The sequence below is a fragment of the Carassius carassius genome, chromosome 28, assembly GCF_963082965.1.
Source record: "Carassius carassius chromosome 28, fCarCar2.1, whole genome shotgun sequence".
Classification (NCBI taxonomy): Eukaryota; Metazoa; Chordata; class Actinopteri; order Cypriniformes; family Cyprinidae; genus Carassius; species Carassius carassius.
Window position 1 is genome coordinate 556344 of NC_081782.1, and position 12500 is coordinate 568843.

Here is a 12500-nt window from a genome sequence, read left to right on the forward strand (position 1 = left end):
TCATTCACTTCCTGTTCACACATCTCCTCAGACCATGCTCCTGTTCCAGCAACAAGGTACTGACCCTGATCCACTGACGCTGCTTTAGCTTGTAGAACATAAATGCACATAAATATTTTATGTGTGTATCCTTATAAGTACATAATACATATATACATTGCTCTATATAAACAAAAACTTATTTTGGATCCAGTTAATCATGATCAATTGTTGCCTAGCACTAATTAAAATCCATTAAACAACAAATACAAATAGCAACATTGTGCATAAATGTTAAAATAATGACATTAACAATAACTGCCAGATTTGAAATGAACCGAGAAGGTTGAGTGACTAAAGCAATGCTCTACCACTGAGCCACAGGAACACTGATCACATGCTCTTGTTTTCATTCCCAGAATGCCAAGTTCCGGGGATGGATCTGGAGATCAACCCCACGCTGGAGTCTCTGTGCCTCAGCATGACAGAGCACGCCTTAGGAGGTACGACCAATCAAAGCACAGCGTCGTTCTGCACCGCCCAATCACAGCGCAGCATCATCCCGCACCGCAAATCACAGCGCAGCGTCATCCCACACCGCCCAATCACAGCGCAGCATCATCCTGCGCTACCCAATCACAGCACAGCATCGTCCAGTACCATCCAATCACAGCGCAGCGGCATCCCACACCACCCAATCACAGCACAGCGTCATCCCGTACCGCCCAATCACAGCGCAGCGTCATCCCGCACTACCAATCACAGCGCAGCGTCATCCCACACCGCCCAATCACAGCGTAGCATCATCCTGCGCTACCCAATCACAGCACAGCATCGTCCAGTACCATCCAATCACAGCGCAGCGGCATCCCACACCACCCAATCACAGCACAGCGTCATCCCGTACCGCCCAATCACAGCGCAGCGTCATCCCGCACTACCAATCACAGCGCAGAGTCATCCCACACCGCCCAATCACAGCGTAGCATCATCCCGCACCGCCCAATCACAGCGCAGCGTCATCCCACACCGCCCAATCACAGTGCAGTGTCATCCCAAACTGCCCAATCACAGCGCAGCATCATCCTGCGCTCCCAATCACAGCGCAGCATCATCCTGCACCGCCCAATCACAGCGCAGCATCATCCTGCACCGCCCAATCACAGCGCAGCGTCATCCTGCACCGCCCAATCACAGCGCAGCGTCATCCTGCACCGCCCAATCACAGCGCAGCATCATCCTGCACCGCCCAATCACAGCGCAGCGTCATCCTGCACCGCCCAATCACAGCGCAGCATCATCCTGCACCGCCCAATCACAATGCAGTGTCATCCTGCACCGCCCAATCACAGCACAGCATCATTCCTGCACCGCCCAATCACAGCGCAGCGTCATCCTGCACTGCCCAATCACAGCACAGCATCATTCCACACCGCCCAATCACAGCGCAGTGTCATCCTGCACTGCCCAATTACAGCGCAGCATCATCCTGCACCGCCTAATCACAGTGCAGTGTCATCCTGCACCGCCCAATCACAGCACAGCATCATTCCACACCGCCCAATTACAGCACAGCATCATTCCACACCGCCCAATTACAACGCAGCATCATCCTGCACCGCCCAGTCACAGCCCAGCGTCATCCTGCACCGCCCAATCACAGCACAGCATCATTCCACACCGCCCAATCACAGCACAGCATCATTCCACACCGCCCAATCACAGCGCAGCATCATCCTGCACCGCCCAATCACAGCACAGCATCATTCCACACCGCCCAATCACAGCACAGCATCATCCTGCACCGCCAAATCACAGTGCATTCACTCATTAATGAGATTCTACTGATGAAATATATATAGCTTTTTTGTGGAGAAAATGTAAATTCTCCTAAGCTTGTGTTTTGCCGAAGTTATGGAAGTTAAATCTAGTTTTCTAATGCATTATTCCCATTCTCTCTCTGCAGACGGGATGGACAGAACGTCGACTATATGAGAGGACCTGAAAGAAACCTGCGCTCCAGCACACACACGCAAACAACAGTCACTACAGACCACACACGACTAACTGTGTATACATTCTCTAATATTTTTCTACTTTATTGTACTTAACTAAGTTTATTATAAAGGAAATACAGAAACTATTATATGGATGAGGAACGAAGGTGCTTCTGGTCTGAGCCGTTCGTTATCCGATGGCCATTTACATCACTTCCTGCTTGACCTCTCACCCCACCACGGACTTCCTCCTGTGCTCTTCTGTGTTTAGACGGCAGTCGTGCTTCCCGTGTTTATCTGTTCTTAGTTCTGTCCAGGTACAGAGGTTTCCTAGCACTTATCCGTGGGATGTTTACCAGGCGTCACTACAGCCGCGAGCGTTTCTCCGTTTGTAAATACACAAGTGCACAAGGAAAATCTGAATATGACCCAAGAGACTTTATCCAAATGATTTTTATACACAGATCTATGAAGTAAAGATGCGAGATCGAGCTGTGCTCGTCTGTTGCTCCGCCCCTCTGTGACTGACAGGGACGTCCGCCAATGACAGACTCCGCAAAAACCCACCAATCAGATTGCATTTCATCATCATCATCATCTTTTGGTTTCCTGCTGTCTTCAGACTCGACCGATCGCAGCGGTGCTTCGAAACATCAGATCTCTGTTCATTCATCTGTGGTGTGTTTCCTGTTTGAATGGTACAGTCTCCTAACGGTGTGTGTGTGTGTGTGTGTGTGTGTGTGTGTGTGTGTCTAGTAAAGCTTCATTGACTGAAAAACAGGCTTGTTTGCTTTGTTGGTGTAATGATTCGGTCAGAGCTCAGGAACACTCACATCACTCGAAAATCACAAAAACAAATGTTTTTCATAAAGAAAATGAAGCCTGTTTTCTACGTAAAACTCATTTCTGCCGGAGCATAAAAAAACAAATACATAATTGCAACTTTTTATCTCACAATTCTGACTTTTCTCAAATTTGTGTTTTTTTTTTTTATCAGAATCACAAGATTAAAATCAGATTGAGGTATATGAACTCAGAATTGCTTGTAATTCTAAATATAAACTCACAAATCAATTTGTATTATTCTGTAATGTTTACAAGGTTCTTCACAGAGATGCCATAGAAGAACCATTTTTGGTTGCACAAAGAAGCGTTCCATTCAGACAAGAGGAGGTTCTTCTGTAGCTTCACTGTGGAGCACCTTTAGTTTAAGAGTGAGATAGAGTCAGAATAGTGAGATATACATTTGGAATTGCGATGAAGAAAAAGTCAGAAGTCTTGAGTTTGTATATTCCAATTCCCATTTATCTCAGATTTCCGAGATTATATCACAAGTCTGAGGAAAAAAGTCATAACTTAGATGTTGAAATAACCTTTTTTTTATTCTGTAGTGGGGGGAAACGTAGTATTTTGAGTTGATCTCTCTCTTTTTTTCCTCTGAATTGTGAGATATAATCTTAAAAACCTTAAGAGGTTCTTTGGTAGAAACAGAATTATGAGATTCTCAATTGATTTGTAGTTTTTATCCAGTGGCAGAAACGTGTTTCAGTGGTTTTCTGAGAAATCATTGATTGTTTATGACTGTTAAACACATTCCCAATACTGTAACGGCAGAAATATTACAATTCAGTTCATCTGTGGGATGATGTGCATTTAACTGTGATCTGGCTCTGAGTGAGGGTGTTGGAGCGGTGTGTGTGTGTGTGTGTGTGGAACAGCCTGGTGCTGCTTCAGTATCGTGCTCATCATGAGGTCAGCAGGTCACTCCTCCTCTTCATCCGTGAGGAAGAGATCTCACTCTGTCTCTCTCCCTGGAGATCAGACCCACGAAAGGCGCTTGGCATGAGATATTACTATTATTATTATTATTATTATTATTATTCCTGACATCTGGAGTGATGGGACTCGTGTGTGTTGCTCTGTTTGGTTCAGTTCTTCTAATATCTTTGTCATGCTTCTTACCTGAATAGACAGCAGAATGATAATAAATTGTTCATGTTTTGCATTTACTGAACGCTTTCAGTGACTCTTTCTTTAGAATGTGTTTCTCCTCCAGATGATAACAGACTACACACAACAACAAGGAACTGAGTGTGTGTGTGTGTGTGTGTGAAAGAGAGAAAGAGTGTGAGAGAGATGGTGAGTGTGCGTTTGTGTGTGAGAGAGAATAAGAGAGATGGTGTGTGTGTAAGAGAGTGTATGACTGTGTTTGTGTGAGTGTGTGTGTGTGTGTGTGTGTGTGTGTGAAAGAGAGAAAGAGTGTGAGAGAGATGGTGAGTGTGTGTTTGTGTGTGAGAGAGAGAGAGTGTGTGTGTGTGTGTGTGAGAGAGAATAAGAGAGATGGTGTGTGTGTAAGAGAGTGTATGAGTGTGTTTGTTGTCCCATTTTTTGTTTAGTTTAACTGCTAAAATAAAACTGATTAATAAAATTGAAACCATAAACTCTTCTATTATCTATATTATAGACTATATAAAATAACTAATAAAATGAAGCAACACATAACAAGCACAACAAAATGATTAAAATATGTTAATATGAACAAACATCAAGTTTGTATTTGTATAATTTAACATTAAGGAAAGATTCTGACAATATTCCGAATGTATTTCAATATATGAATTAATGTCGTTTTGTAGAAAAATGAAAAGGTGCTTTAAAAAAAAATGGAAGCAAATTATTTTCAGATGATGCGGTTCAAACACTGTAATAATTACAAAATATTATAATTATAAAATATTAGTGCTTTGCAGCGAAAGTACGTCTTTTGATTTTCAATTATTTCGATATTTTATTAATTTATTTGTGTCGCTGAAAACGAAACACTAATCACCCCAGACAGTCTTGAGCGCGCACGGACACGCGCACGGGCTCCATCTGTGCGCGGGCACGCCGCGGGAGCGCGCAGAGCTCATCATGTCCTCCAGGTGGATCTCCCTGTAGTTTCTCCCCACAATCAGACTTGATCAAATCATCTTCATCATCATCTTCATCGGTTCTGCTGTGCGCGCGCCCGTGTGTTTGTGTGCGTGATGCGCGTGCTGGTGTTCTGGTCGGCGGCGTGCGTGTTCTTCGCTGCAGGTGAGTGACCTTCAGCTGTGCTATAATAAATCTGCATCTGCGTCGATAAACGTGTCCAGTGTGTGTCCAGTATCGTTTATCTCTCACAGCAGCAGCAGCAGTCGCGTTACATAACACATCAAACCTGCCTTTATTAGTATTATTATCAAATACTTTATTAATCCTTCACAAGAAATCATATTGTTACAGCAGCAAGCACAAATCAGTCCATGCACAAAGACATATGTACCTAACTCAGAATCTCACACACACACACACACACACACACACACACACACACACACACACACACGAAGAAATGATTGCACATTACCCATAAAATACATGAACATGATTGCACATTAAAAGGCTAATGTATTAAAGTTGTGTTTGTGAGTTTAGTTTGATCTGATCAGGTGGGACAGGAATAGCAGTAATCTGGGATTATTGTCCTCCGTCAGGTGTCCGTCTGTTCAGATTAATGCTTCACCACACAAAAACACCTGTCAGCTTTCAGATTTGGGGCTTTTTGCTGTTTCACAGTGGGGGGGTTTCAGACTAGTGCAAAGAAAACATCCACAGGACATTTTTAAGTGTTTCTTTTATAGCACTTTATCTACTTGTGTCAAAAGATTTCAATTTCAATACGCTTCTCCTTCACTGAGCCATCTATCTCCACTTCAGCAGCGCTTATTAATATGCATGTTTATTAATGAGTCGCTTAATCGTTAAATGAGTGTTAATGAGCAGTTCTGCTCTCACATGGGTTAGGTGTACTTATTATTATATTAAAATTATATTATGCATAATTACATCAATTAACCCTAACCATAAGCATAGAGTAATTCATATTACTCAAATGTATAATTACACTGTAACGAGGACATGTTGAAATAAAGAGTAAGCAGAAGTCGAGGTCTGCTAAAGCTGTATGTTCAGATGGCGTGTTGAGCACAGTGTAGTTCTGATATCTAAAGCACAGATGTGTATGTTTCTCTTCTTCTGTGTGCGTCACGCTCCAGTGTCAGTCTGAAAGAGTTTGATTCTGTCTGTTTCTGCTCTCGTCTGCAGTGAGGTGCGTCCCTCTGCTGGAAGAGAAGGTCAGACACGCTTCCATCATGCTTTCTGTCCTCTGATGTGTGTGTGTGTGTGTGTGTGTGTGTGGATCTCTGCAGACTAACCTGTGTGTGTGTGTGTGTGTGTGTGCACTAGAGCGCGGACTGTTCTTCTGATGGGGTCAGTAGTGCTGATGGACAGACGGTGGGCTGTGAGCGACGAGAGACCGGTGAGATTCTGAGAAACCTGTATGACACTAAAGAAGATATTCTGAGACCAGTCAGCATTAACTTACACTACACAGCGGGTAAAAGGTGATGATGACATGAAACAGCTCCAGATGTTGGTAACTCAAGTACTCCATACCGCTCCATACATACAAAGAGAACAGAAGTTCAGAAATAAAGTTATGTGTAATAAAGTGGAATAAAACAGAATTGAACACATGAAGAAAGAGAGGTGCAAACAGAATTATGTTGAAGGTGTTGAAGTGACTGTGTGCTGGTTTTGTTGACAGATGAAGCTCAAGAGAGACACGAGGGTCTTCTGAGAGAACTGCAGGAGCTGGCTCAACACGGTCCGTCACACACACACACACACACACACACACACACACGCACACACACAGACGCACGCACACACACACACACGCACGCACACAAACACACACACGCACACACACACGCACGCACACTCACACCTACGCACACACACACACACGCACACACACACACACACACACACACACACATACACTCTAACACTCACGCACGCACACACACACACACACACACACAGTGATGCAGCTTCAGCTCTCTACGAGATGACAGTCTTAATTCAGATCAAATGAAGTTCTTAGCAATGCATATTACTAATCAAACATTAAGTTTTGATATATTTACGGTAGGAGATTTACTAATTATCTTCATGGAACATGATCTTTACTTAATATCCTAATGATTTTTGGCATCAAAGAGAAATGTATAATTGTGACTCGTACAATGTATTGTTGTGTATTTCTACAGATATACGTCTGTGACACTGATGACTGCTTCTGTGCTGCAGGGACACATAAACATATTTGTTTTTCTCCAGAGAAAGACAGAGAGCATGAAGACACCCGTGAAAGAGACGACTACGAGCTTAACGACACGTGGGAGGAGGATGAGGATGAGGAGGATGAGGAAGACGAGGGAGCGATGAAGGAGCAGAATGAGCGAGACCTGGATGAGCTTCTGCAGGAGGAGATCCAGAAGACGGAGGTCCAGAGGAGACAAGACGAGGAGCTGGAGGAGCTGCTGATGGAGCTGAAGAGGAAACAACAGGAGAAGAAACGCAGGAGGAACCAGGAGGAGGAGGAGGAGAAGAGGAAGAGTGAGCTGGAGCTGATGGTGGAGAAGGAGAAGGTGGAGAAGGAGCTGAAGGAGCTGCTGGAAGAGCAGAAGAACGACACCAAGAGCTGGAACAAAGAGAAGGAGAAGGAGGAGAAACAGGAGGAGCTGCAGGAGCTGATGAAGAAGATGAAGGAGGAGAAGAGGGAGATGGAGAACGCCAGCGATGAGGCCACGAGACAGTTCGAGAGAGAGAGAGACGAGGAGGAGGACGAGGATGAAGATGAGGTGAGGCATATAAACTATCGATGTGAAAGAGAGAATGACCAGCTGTTTCCTTATCAGATATAATCTCACAATTGTGAGAATGAAGTCAGAATTTGCATTTTATTTTTATTATAGTTTTATTCCAAGGCTTCAAAAAAACCTCATCGCTGTTTGCAAACACAGATCTGCTCTATTACATGAATATTAGTATTATACCTGTACATTTACACTGTAATTAATCATATTATTATTAGATGTTTCTAAAATAATAGACTTTGACATATTACATTTTTAATGTTTTACTGTAGGAATAAAAATATTATGATAAAGCTGCCTGTTTTTTATTAGTAAAAATGTAACCATGATTAATTTTGTGATTTCAGAATTTTCCAAGAATCGTATGTTTTCCAAATTTTTTTATTATAATAATAGTCAAGAAATTTGAGCTACATTAATATATTTAAGAATCATTTCTGCTGTAATTATGACAGAACTGCATGTTTTCAATCTTTATTAGTAGAAACTTAAGATAAATTAATTAACCAAAATAATGTTTTGATTTTAAAAGGTTTCAGAAATTATGTGTTCTTCAATTAAAACAAGTTAATTAAAAGGATAAAAATAAATATTTGTGTTTAAATAATAATATTTTTTTATAATATTCAATATATTATATTATAATATAATATTTTAAGCATTTTAGGTTACATTCGAGTTATTAGATTATTGAAATATATTAATAAATATTTCCGTTGTGATTATGACAAAACCACTGCTATAAATGTTAGAGTTGATTTCCGTCATCATTTCTGAGCACATGATCATGTAGACGATCAGATGTGGAGTGAATCCTGAACTCTGTGTGTGTTCTTCAGGAGCTGCTGGAGATCGAAGCTGAACTGAGGAAAGTGGCAGCACAACTACATCAACTACGCAGGGGTTAAACACACACACACACACACACACAATCAGATAAAACACTCGCAAATAAGACATCATTTAGTCCATTTATGAAGGTATATATTCATAAGCTCATATAGGTAGTTCATTCATCGTGCTTCACTTTCCTGCTGCAGATGTGTTTAGTGCACAGTCACGCTAGCCACGCCCCCTACTCATCACTCCCCGCCTCCTCATTTGAATATTTTAGCATACATATCTGTATTGTAATGCAATACTTTCTTGAGTGGTACGACTAATATAATGAGACACATATGATGAAATATTAATGTGATTTGTGCTCTTGACTGTTACTGTAAATCTGAATCATTCTGCTGTGTGTGAACATGGCTTAAACTGTTCTGGGGTCAGAACGCCAGCCGCTGAGACTGAGTGTGTGTGTGTGTGTGTGTGAGAGGGAGTGTGTGTGTGTATGTGTGTGTGTGTGTGTGAGTTGGACAGGAAACGCCGGCGTTCTTTCCCTGCATGTTGCACTTTCTTGAAAGCAGCCAATGAGAGCAGGTCTGGTCACAGACTCCGCCCACACACACATTGTTGTCATTGAGTTTTAATAGATTTGAAAGTAAAACCAGCAATAAGAGACAGAGGAGCTGATCAATACACGACTGTTGACCGCAGAATGAATCTCATATTTATTACGAATGTAAATGCAGATTAGCGGAACATATAATGGCGTTCCAGTCGAGAGAATAGTTCTGTGTTTGGTTTAATAAAGATCTGTTGACTGAAAGCACAGCGGCTCAGAGTCTGTCTGATGGAGATTCAGAGAGGTTTATCATGTGTGTGTTTTAATGTGATCATTGACTTCAAACAAGCTTCTTCACCATGACAACCATTGCATCGTTCAGTGTGTGAGTGAATCGTTTTGTTTGAATCAAATCAAAAGTGACTCTTCACAATTCTTCACGATGTCGCTTTGGACATGAACATTATTGTAATATTTGGTGTTTTACAGTAAAGAGAGTCACGTAAATATGCTACATTATGGCAAGGCAAGTTTATTTATAGAGCACATTTCATACACAATAATTCAGAGTGCTTTACATAAAAGAAAGTAAAATAATCATTTAAAAAATCACAAGGAATTGAAAAACTTTTTAAATGATTTAAAAATAGAAAATTATTACACATAAAATACAGTGCAGTCAGTACAATTATGATCATCACTATGGTATTACCGTATAAAATATATAAGATACCGTATAAAATACCGTATCGCTTTTACAATATTAAACAACAGTAGACTATTACTATTTCCATAACAAGAATCAAATAGCCTACAGTATAAAAATTATCAGTATGACAGATATTAGTGAAGCTTGTTTCCGCCACGTGATATAATAATAATAATAATAATAATAAAGTTTATTTGATCTTACAGTACGCACTTTTTCTCGCAGTTCTGAGTTTATATCGTCTGAGTTTATATATTGCAATTCTATGGAAGCCCGTTTTGGCTACAGAATAAAATGGAAATAGGATTTTTTATTTTTACAAATCACAACCCCCTTTGAAATTCTAAAATGTGTCCGACATATAAACCGACGCAAATCTGACTTTCTCGCAATTCCGATTTTGTGATTCCAATTTTCTATCTCAAAATTCAGAATTTAGGTTTCGCAAGTTGCTCCACTTCTTAGCCACTGAATAAAAAATACAAATAAAAAGGGTAATTACGAGTTGATGCCTGTGATGATTGTGTTTATAATTCACAATTCTAAATTTAAATAGTTCGAATTGTGATATAAAAAAGTAGTTTAGCTATTTATTCTACCCCGCGGCGAGTAATAATCATAACGTGTATAATAATCATAACCACCACTGTATTGTCATCCGAGAATTCAACGGCGGGAATGTATTTCTGTGTATTTGTGATATTAAGATGCCAGGTGTAGTGTGAATGTGAGTATCAGGTGTGTGTGTGTGTGTGTTCCTCGCCGAGTTTAATGACGCGAGGAACGAAAGAGAAAGTGAAAGTGTGAAATCGCTTATTCACTCTGAGCTCGACAGACTTCCGCTCGTTACAGAGCAGCAGGATCTCGTTCTAATCTGCTGAAGTCGGTGTGAAGTGTGCTTTAATCATGTCTCGAGGCTCAAACGCAGGGTTTGATCGACACATCACGATCTTCTCTCCCGAGGGTCGTCTGTATCAAGTCGGTAAGAGACTCGTTATCCACTCTTCCTGTTTACAGCTCGTGTTAAACTACTACACATGTTTACTCGACCAGTGGCACTTCTTGAACTACTGGTAACACATCAATGCATATAGTATTCTGTGAGGTACTCAGAATCTCAATATGTAGTGTTTTCTAGTCATACTGAAACCTAGTTTTATTATTTGGCCTGAAACACCACCACCTGTGGCGTCCAGAACTTTTTAAGATCATAATTCACTGAATGCCGTCACTTAAGTGTCCTTCAGAGTTCCTGGTCTGGTGTGTTTGTGTTCTACTGAATGTGATGTTGGATGTGTTGGACAGAATATGCCTTCAAAGCCATCAGTCAGAGCGGGCTGACCACGGTGGGCATCAGAGGGACGGACTGCGCCGTGCTGCTCACACAGAAGAAAGTGTCGGTAAAACACACACCTGAAGACCTGTGCTGCACACAAAACCAGTCTTTAGTCTTTAATCTGGTTTAAACATCTGATTTCAGTCTCAGATTGGTTTAGAATCAGATTCTGGGTACACTGCACTGTATTGCCAAAAGTATTGGCACCCCCTTCTAATGGGCTGCTTTAGTAATTTTCATGAGAACAATGTTGAAGCATATAATTATATTCTAGGATAAAGTCATCACCAAACACCAGTGACTTGTACATATGGCTAAAATAATTTAGACACTTCCAAAACTGTTGAAGTAGAGATGGAAATACATTTTTTAAATACATTAATTATGTTTCCTTCTTTGTTGCCACAGTTTTGGAAGTGCCCTTTTCTGTTCTAAAGATGGTGGGTCCTAATACTTTTGTCTATAAAGTGTGTGTACAAGTCACTGGTGTTTGGTCATAAGTTTTTGGCTCAAGGTCTGGATTTAACATCACAGCAGACCATTCAAGTTCTTCCACACTGACTCAATCAATCATTTCTTTTTATCATTTTAGAATAGAAAAGGCTCCTGTCCGAACTTTTGCCATAAAATCAGAAGCACACAATTCCCTAAAATATCATTATATGCTTCAACATTAAACATTGTACTCATGGAAATGACTAAAGCAGTCAAAGCCGCCAATACTTTTGGCAATATAGTGTACATACTGTATGTAACACAATATAAAGAAAAGTACAAGAAAAATAAAAAGTAAATAAAGTTGTATGCATTTAGAAGACTCAAGATTGACTGAAGATCTGGATGTGGTTTTGACAATCCTTCAAACTGATTTTTGTATAATATGTTTATTTTTTGTAACCTATTATTTAACCCTGAGCTTGCTAACACAAAAGCTGTCAATGGAATATAGAGAAATATAAAGAAATTGATTGGCTGTAAATTAAAATTCTTCAATATTTGAGTATAATGACACCTAACGAAGCTGCCGTCAGATAACGATGTCAAAGACTCGTTTACTTCAGCGAATACAAACGCTGGTGTCCAAACTTTCAGAAGCTTTTGGGTAAAAGTCTGTTTTAGAAAATGATTGGCGTGACGTCTTTACTGGATCCCAACACAGACAAAACAGAGGTTTTTAGAATACTTTGACATTATTTTTCACTCTTTTGCAGATTTTAAATCAAATGATACATTTGGAAGACTTTTCGTCATTAAAACAGAAACTTGTATCATTTATTGTAGTTGAGTCAGGACTGAGACCAAAGCGTCTCGAAGCGTTTCTGAGTGTGTTTGTGCAGATGTG

The 12500-nt window shown here is 40.7% G+C and overlaps 3 protein-coding genes across 3 annotated transcripts in view; all 3 read left to right on the forward strand.

The window, feature by feature from the left end:
• LOC132107657 (protein Smaug homolog 2-like) overlaps positions 1–2467 on the forward strand; it is a 17692-nt gene extending 15225 nt beyond the window's left edge. Inside the window, exons 10-12 of the mRNA XM_059513772.1 lie at positions 1–56; positions 399–482; positions 1946–2467. The exon at positions 1–56 is cut by the window's left edge and continues 71 nt beyond it. Of these exons, the coding sequence (XP_059369755.1) occupies positions 1–56; positions 399–482; positions 1946–1974 (169 nt within the window). The 3' untranslated portion in view covers positions 1975–2467. The remainder of the gene's footprint in view (positions 57–398; positions 483–1945) is intronic.
• A 2375-nt stretch (positions 2468–4842) lies between these two features.
• Positions 4843–9377, forward strand: LOC132107637 (retrotransposon-like protein 1). Its single transcript, XM_059513740.1, has 6 exons — positions 4843–5054; positions 6105–6133; positions 6246–6318; positions 6607–6666; positions 7185–7708; positions 8563–9377. Exons 1-6 carry the CDS (start codon positions 5006–5008, stop codon positions 8629–8631), a joined length of 804 nt encoding a protein of 267 aa, XP_059369723.1. The 5' UTR covers positions 4843–5005; the 3' UTR covers positions 8632–9377.
• Positions 9378–10466: 1089 nt separating this feature from the next.
• The window catches only part of psma6l (proteasome 20S subunit alpha 6, like), a 3741-nt gene continuing 1707 nt past the window's right edge, over positions 10467–12500 (forward strand). Inside the window, exons 1-2 of the mRNA XM_059513741.1 lie at positions 10467–10804; positions 11128–11222. Of these exons, the coding sequence (XP_059369724.1) occupies positions 10729–10804; positions 11128–11222 (171 nt within the window). The 5' untranslated portion in view covers positions 10467–10728. The remainder of the gene's footprint in view (positions 10805–11127; positions 11223–12500) is intronic.